This window comes from Lipotes vexillifer, unplaced genomic scaffold (assembly GCF_000442215.2).
Source record: "Lipotes vexillifer unplaced genomic scaffold, Lipotes_vexillifer_v1.1 scaffold920, whole genome shotgun sequence".
In the NCBI taxonomy this organism is placed as follows: Eukaryota; Metazoa; Chordata; class Mammalia; order Artiodactyla; family Lipotidae; genus Lipotes; species Lipotes vexillifer.
In genome coordinates, this window is record NW_006783413.1 from 2676365 (window position 1) to 2684689 (window position 8325).

Consider the following 8325-nt stretch of genomic DNA (forward strand, 5'->3'; position numbering starts at 1 on the left):
AGGAGCAGCAGGACAACTATCTTTGGAACATGATAGAGAAGTTACAAACAAAAATGGCACCAACTTATTTCATGATGAATCTGAGAAGGATCCAGGTGACCCCAAGGGTGATGTGTTGAATGCTGTTCAACAGACTATTGGTGTCAGTGCTCCAGCTGGTGGCATGGTAGCCTCCCTCTCCTTGGAGACTCCTGTAACAAGGACTGAACAGACCCCACCACATTCCCCCAGAGACCCCCAAGGACAAAGCAGAGAAATCCCAGGCCAAGCCTGCCAGGCCCAAGAACAAAAACTATTGGCAGAGCTGGATTTAGACCTGGATTTCTTGCTTAGGGACCAGACCATTTCATCAGCTTTCCCTCTGGAGGAGGTCAAGGCAGAGCCACCTAACCATGTGATAGGGGAAGATACCACCCCTAGGGACACTCCTCAGCAGGTCTGTTTGAATCCAGGGCCTTCTCTGCCAGAGCCACTACCGTGTTCCCAAGAGGAGCCCCACTTAGAAGGTTCAAATCATTGTTCTCTGCCAGAATGCAAAGACAAAAGCCCTAGCATGTGCCTTCCTAATGAGAAGTCTTTCCTGTGCTTTGCCCCAGAAAGCTATCCTAAAGTTTCTGCCAGTCTCAGGACGGCCACATCTTCGGGGTTTGCAGGTGTGAATGAGACTGTGGCCCCTAGGACTGAGATGGAGCAGTGCAGCTGCCAGTTCTCCTATGCCACGTGCTTCCATGGCCTGCAGCCAGAGACAGAGGAGGAAGACAGGGGCCTGGAAGCACACCCCACAGCCCCCCTCACCTCACCACCCTCTGCAGGAGGCCAGCTGGCCCTGCCCTGGAGGCCTGCCCGGGCCCACAGCTGCAGCACTGAGCCCCTGTCGAGGAACAGCCACATCTGGCCAGAGTACTGCACCAGGGCTCTGAGACAGCTGAAAGCTGCCCCTGCCAGCACCCCCGAGGGCTTCATCCAACTCACGGAGAGCTTGCTGGAATTACAGGACATTTTAGAAGCTTCCGGGGGAAATGGGAACACGCACCCTCCCGAGAAGTGCACCTGGCACTTTTCTGAAAGCCGGAGCCGCCTCTGCATGGGCTCCCAAAAGCTCCTGTTGAGCTGTCAGCACGTGATCAGAATGGACCAGTCCCCCGAGGAGATGCAGGGTGCTGTGCGCGACACCTTCCAGCACCTGGTCCAGCTGGCCGGCCTGTGCTTCCAGTTCACAGCCTGCAGCCGCTGCTCCACCCGACACAGAGAGGCAGCGGGGAACCTGAGGGATGTGGTATACACCTACCACCAGTTTGTGGAGGCCGCTAAGCTCACCTGCGAGAGAGGCTACCGTGACCTGAGTGTGAAACTCTTGGCCCGTCAGTGTACGGCCCTCACAGCTGCTGTATTCTGTTTAACCCAGAAGTTCTGGTTCTCCACTGCCCTGTGAGCGGGCCAGTTGCCCAGACCCCCTGCCCTGCCCTGGACACTTCCCTGAGTAGCTCCTACCATTCCTCTGCCCACCCCTCTTAAATGTTTATTATTTAGAGTGTTCAAATAAACTGCTGCTTAATCTTTGCCTGAATCATACAGAGTGATGACAAGTTTGGGTCAAAAGCATCCGCTCATATTTGTTCAACAAACATTCACTGGCTTATTCATAAAGATGAGTAAGACAAGCCTCTGCCCCCGGCCAGGATGCTCACAGCCCCTCTGGGTGGGTACAGATAAGCAGATTGCCATCAGTAATGTGTGTACCCTAGGAGGAGCATACCCTGCGAGTGTGGAAGCAAGAAGTCACAAACTGTCCCAAGAAGGCAGGGATGAGGGAGGAAGGTGGAGTCGCTGGAAAATTGTCTTGACTTCTCATATCACACTGATTTGGCAATAACCTCTGCAAATAGGAGTGAATACTTGGGATATTTGATAGATTCCACCTTCACAAGTTTTGGTTTGCAGCACCCTGCGCCTGGAGGCCTGGTATTCTTGGCGGCCTCGCTGCGATAAGCATAGGTGGCACCTTAGTTGCATGGCCCCCCATATCCAGGTGTGTGCTCTGTGCGTTACCTGAAATTGACTCCACCCTCTATCCGTTTTAAATATCTAAAAAGGCAAACATTAAAACCCTGAACTAGATTTGCCTTTTTAAGAATAATATTAGAGCAAAAGAAATATATTCAGTACCTTTCTCACTAATTCCAGTAGAGCCATTTAATCCCTGTTAATCTTGGTGGGACCTTGGTCAGACATGCTACTTAACCTCTCAGTGCTTTGGTTTTCTCTTCTGAATATTGGGGATACTAGTGCCTGCTTTGTAGGGTAGAAATCTAGTAAATACTCAAAAAAAGTTAGTAATAATCCCCAAAGTTTATGGATTCTTCTCCTAGTCTGAAACCCTTCCTTGCATTTTGTTTTCAGACTCCAGGAAAAGTGACCTGAAGACAGCCTTGGGAGGCCTTTTTCCCCTGGCTTTTCTGTCCAGGCAAAAGGTGGTTTAGACACTCACTTTGGGCTATCAGAGTTTACTCAAGGGGTCCTTCTGGGGCTCCTGATCAGTTGTGGGCTCAGTGCTTCATCTGCAATTTGTCTCCTCTGAAGCTCCCTAATTTCTCTCCTTCACCCAGCAAAAGCAGGGCAAAGGTGAGGGTGTTAAGTGACATACCCAAGCTCTTGCCAATCAGAAAGAAAGCAATATTTGGGGAGAAGAGAAGAGAATCTACCCATCCCCTGTTACCAGTTACTTAGTAGCCAGTTAACTAGTACTAGTGCCAGGAAAAGATTTATTTCCTTAAAGGCCTGTTTCTTTTCACAGAATACTTTGAATAAAATTTAAATAAGGCTCTTGAAAACAGATTTAAAGTGATTTCATGACAATGGAAAATAGGAACAATAGGACACCCAAATACTAAAAATTGTATGATACTAAACAGGACTTGAATACTTTTACTGTGTTCACAAGCTTAGGGAAGGAGCTCAGGACTTCAACTCATTCAGAGCTTGAATCCTGGCAGTGTTGTTATGGGTGCTTCTCTGAGCCTCATTTTCCCCAAATGACAAAAGGAAATAACACTAGTCTCATTTAGTGATGGCCTACAATGTGCCAGATGCCTTATTTTGGATAACTTGAATACATTTTCTTATCAACACAACACCCCAAACTAGAGATTGTTATATAATACACATTCAGCATTATTGTGAGAAATAAATTCTCATGGAAGGCAGGATGGAGACTGTGAAGCCTCAGGCACAGGCACTCAGATGCTTTGTTTCCTTCTTCCTTTGCTTCCTCTCCCCTCAAATCCGTTAGCTTCCTTGGGTTGCTAGTGTATGGAGCCGGCAGTTTTGCTCTGAGCCTCCATGAAGTGTACTAAGTCCCAGAAGTTCTGAAGCAACCCCTCATTGCTTGTTGAGAAGCTAAAGTACAGGGGGTTTGCCATGTTTAGCACTTTCTCTGAGATACACAGCTCCCTACATGAGAGCAGGACAGGACTGCCTACTCCCCAACACAAGAATCAATTGTTTAATGACTGAGAAACGACTGGATATTTACACTCCTTCATTTTTCCACCCACCATCATATTGGCGGATTTATTTCTTTAAACAAACATTTATGGTACACCCATGCCGGGGTGCCTGATGTAGAATTATGGACGTAAATAGTTGGGTGAGAATCTTATCTGCAAGGGCTCCTGGTCCGAGAGGTAAGATGACATGTAGAGATAGAGACCTACCTAAGGCATGGTGTGCTCAGAGAACAGATAAGGTGCTGTAAGAGCTCAAAGGAGAGAAGTAATTTGGGGGTGTTGGGGGGGAGTGGTGATCAGGGAAGGCTTCCTGTAGGAGGCAGCATTAATTAGAACTAGTATGTCAAGAAGTGTTGATTGGGGACTTCCCTGGTGGTGCAGTGGTTAAGAATCCACCTGCCAATGCAGGGGACATGGGTTCGAGCCCTGATCTGGGAAGATCCCACATGCCATGGAGCAACTAAGGCCGTGCACCACAACTACTGAGCCTGCGCTCTAGAGCCCATGAGCCACAACTACTGAGCCTGTGTGCCACAACTACTGAAGCCCGCGTGCCTAGAGCCCGTGCTCCGCAACAAGGGAAGCCACCACAATGAGAAGCCCGCGCACCGCAAGGAAGAGTAGCCTCTGCTCGCTGCAACTAGAGAAAACCCACACGCAGCAAGGAAGACCCAACACAGCCAAAAATAAATAAATTTATAAAAATAAAGTAGTTTAAAAAAAAAGTATTGATTGAGTAGCTATTGTGTGTCAGGTTCTGATTTTGGTAGATAGGAAGGTAAGTTTTTCTCAAGAAGGGAGAAAAATCACTTCTTTGTTTATCCTGTTGACAAATATTTACTGTGCATTGGCACCGGGAATACAATCACTAACATGATAGATGTAAGTCCCCTCAAGGAACTTATAATCAGCAGGGAAGACATAGGAAAAAAAAAAGATTACTGATAGGTGAAGATTAAAATAAAGAAAACAAAGAGTGCCAAGATGGGGCTGGGATGAGCCAGTCTTCCCTGGGGGGGCGGGGTGGTCAGTAAAGGCCTCTCTGAAGAGGGAAGGTTTAAGCAGAAGCTTAAAGGGTAAGAAGGAGCCAGCCATGTAAAAAGTGAGAGAAAAGGGAACAGTAACTGCAAAGGCTTTTGTTGTGTTTAAAGCATTTCAAGAAGATGGGTGCGACTGGAACACAGCAAGCTTGAGGAAGAGTGATAGATGAGGTCAGAGGGTCAGCCAGGAACCAGGCCATGCAAGGCCTTGGGGAGGTTGGATTTTACATCCAATTACAATGGGAAACCACTGAGGGGTTTGGAGTGAGACACATAATCATTCGGCAAATGGATGGAGGCCGGAGGGGGCTGGGCAGTGATACCAGCTAGGTGGCCTTTTCTGTGGGGAAAAGCCCCACTTTTGAATGAGCTTCATGAGCTCATTGAAAAGTGAAGAGACACCAGAGCAGTGGCAGGGAGGGAGGAAAGGTATTCGGTACAGCTGAGTGCAAGGTGCAGGGACTGGAAGATGTGGTGGGAGCAACTGAAGACCATCTGAGCCACTTTGCAAGTCCTGCTGAGTGGAAAGCCAAGGCCAGCTTCTGAGCAGAGAAGACAGCTGGGTTTCCGAAAAAGCCCTTTGAGGAAGAAAGCATGTTTAGTTTTAGTATTTTACAAGTTGCTCCAGTAGCAGATTATAAAGAATGGGTTAAAGCATGGACTGGGGACTGGGTGGGAGGTGCTGGAGAAGCTGTGGAAAGAAAAGTCCTGAGGGGAAACCGTGAGGCCAAGGATGGATCCAACAAGGCTGTGGTTTCTTGGGCAGGAGGTGTTTCAGGCTCATTCATGGTAGGGTCTCTCGAAAGCATAAGACCCCTAGGACTGCAGGAATAAAGGGAAGAGTGGTTGATAGCTTTTATCAGGCCAAGGCTTGGACAAGTCGCTTCAGGTCTCTGAGACTCAAGTTTCCCCGTGGATTTGTGAGGCGAGAAAGAGGAGGGAGTGTGGCCAGAGGCTAGGCTCATTCGTGATCTGCCCAAGCCGGGATATCTGTTATGATCCTGGATGGCCAGCTAGTGGTGAGGGGAACTATGTCAGCTCGTGGGCTCTTCTGGTTGTGGGGAAGCCCAGGGAGACCAGGGGAAGGCAAGGCCCCCAGGTTGCGAGATGAGGGGTGGTTCGAGTCTGGTTTCAGCCCACCTTCGCCGTGTCCAGCCCTTGACAGCCATCAAAGCGCCTGGTCACCTGCAGCAGCCCTGTGAGGTCGGCGAGCGGCTGGGATTGTATGCCCAGCTAAAATGCGAGGAAACGGAGGCTCAGTGAGGCGCGGCAACCTTCTGGCGGGACGCATCTCCTTAGTACTACGGTGGGCACAGCAGCCGAAGCCCAAGTCTTCGCGGAACACACAGCCGCTAGACTGAAAACGACAACTCCCAGAATGCTACTCGGAGAGGGGCAGGAACCGGAAGTGAAGTCGGAGGCGGGGCTTGGTGGGTTATTCTGCTGCTGCGTGAGGTGACGGGTTCAGGTACGCCGGGGCCTCGTTGCCTGCAGGGGTGGGGCTGGGGGTCCGGCCTGGGGGTGCCGCCTCGTTCTCGGGCAGGGCAGACAGGTGCCTGGGGAGCAGGCGCCCGCCCAGCAGTCGTGTGGCCTCATGTCCCCCACCTTCTTGGCGCTATTCCTTCCTGCTTCCCGTTGTACTCGCAGCTTATGGACCAGACTGGGCCTGCATGCGGGGTACACTCGAGATTGGGGTCAGGGTGTTCTAGTGCTGAAGGTGACCGAGGAGTGGAGCCGGCTTTGGTGGCTAACACTTAGAACGAGGAGATGAAAGAAGCGTCTATCACTTAGCGCCCAGGGATATGCTCATCAGGTGGGACTTGAGTTAGAAAAAAGTTCTGAGGCCTCTGTCAACGCAGAGATGGTGGAGTGGAGGATTTATTAATTCAGCAAGTCTTTATTGAGCGTCTGTTATGTACGAAGCTCGTTGCCAGGCACTGAGGCTGTAGTGAACGAAGCAAACGGAACACTTGCTTACATTATAGGAAGGGGAAAGTTCAGACAAAAAAAAATAAGTAAAAAGTGTGCCATGTTGGATAATGAAAATCTGAATGAAGTGAGGAAGGTAGTCATATAATTATCTAGGAGAAGAGGATTAAGGTAGAAAGACCAGCAAGTGCAAAGGCCCTAAGGTGGGAATATCCTTGGTATGTTTAAGGAACAGCAACAGCAAGTAGACTAGATAGTGCAGAGAACAATGGATGATCATTAATTATCAATATAGGCCATTGTAAGTGTCCAGACAAATAATCAGTAAACAGTCTATAATAGGAATAGAAGAGAGTTTTATTCTAGCCACATTGAGGACTATAGCATGGGAGACACAGATTCAAGAAGCACTTGAATTGTGTTCCTCCAGGCTACAAAATGGGGCAAGCTTATAAAGGCAAAAACTGCAAGGTTACAGTTAGTTACATGAGTTATTTATCAAGAATTATAATTGGAGGTGGCAAGAAGTAAGGGTGCTTATTAAGTAAGGATTGGTTGGGGTCTGAAATGCTTGCATAGTTATAAGGCGAGACCTTGAGACCGTAATATTGCAGCTGGCCGGTGTTGTTCTGAGTATGACTGATGGTGTCCTTGGGTGTGGTACAGTTCAGAGAAAGTTCAAGTTCTCAGTGATGCAGACGTGCCAGAGACCAGATCTTCAATGGCCACCCAACCCCATTTTTGTATTCCTGAACTATTACTCCATTTTAATTTCAATGTCATCAACTTGAACAGGTATCTCACAGATATATTATGAATTACCAATAAGTTGCATGAAAAAAAGCTCAATATCATTAATAATCAAACAAATGCAAATTAAAACAGTGAGGTTCCACTACACAAAAATGGTTAAAATTAAGAACCCGGACAACAGCAAATGTTGGGGATGTTGCAGACCATCTGGAACTCTCACAGACTGCTGACAGCAGTGTGTAATGTTACAGTCATTCTGGGAAATTGATGGCAATTTCTTACGAGTTAAATAGCACCCACCCTATGACCCAGCAATTCTGTTAGTACTTAGCCAACAGATATGAAAACATATGTCCACAAAAACGCTTGTATGAGAATTTCTTGGCTGCTTTATTCGTAAAAGCCACAAACTGGAAAAATCTCAAATGTCTATCAACAGGAGAATAAACAAATTGTGGTATATTCGTGTGTGGAATACTGCTCAGCAATAAAAAGGAACAAACTACTGATACATGAAGCAATATATATGAATCTCAAAAACAAGTTGTGGGGCAAAATGCCAAATTCAAAAGCGTACACACTGTTTGAGTCCATTTAAATAACATAAGGCACAGCTAATCTATGGTTATAGAAAAAAGAGCAATGATTGCGTTTGGAAAGCAGTGAGAATGGGATGGAGATTGACTTGGAAAGTGCAGAAGGAAGGGAACTTTCTGGAGTGATGGAAATGTTCTATATCTTGATGGGGTGTGGGTAATACAGGCCCTCTGCGCTCGTCAAAAACTCATTGAGCTTGTATATTCCCATCCCTCACTTCCCACCCCTTCAAACCTCTCCCCACCATCCCTCCCGACACACAAACTTGTTGAGGTACACCCTTTAAAATCTTGGCATTTCATTGTGTATAAATTATACCTCAAAAGAATTTAAAGGTCAAGGTAACTAAGAGAAGAGCTAAAAATAAAAGGGGCTAATTAAAGTGATTTGAATTTTAGTGTTTCATAGGGAAAGTTGATGAATCAGGAAGTAATGGTGTAAGCATATGATTTCAGGTTAAGGAGTAAATTACCAGAACTAAAAACACCTGGTTAACAAGC

The 8325-nt window shown here is 47.4% G+C and overlaps 1 protein-coding gene across 1 annotated transcript in view; it reads left to right on the forward strand.

The window, feature by feature from the left end:
* The window catches only part of FRMPD1 (FERM and PDZ domain containing 1), a 46730-nt gene extending 45298 nt beyond the window's left edge, over positions 1 to 1432 (forward strand). Inside the window, exon 16 of the mRNA XM_007456009.1 lies at positions 3 to 1432. Within this exon, the coding sequence (XP_007456071.1) occupies positions 3 to 1432 (1430 nt within the window). The remainder of the gene's footprint in view (positions 1 to 2) is intronic.
* Positions 1433 to 8325: the final 6893 nt, after the last annotated feature.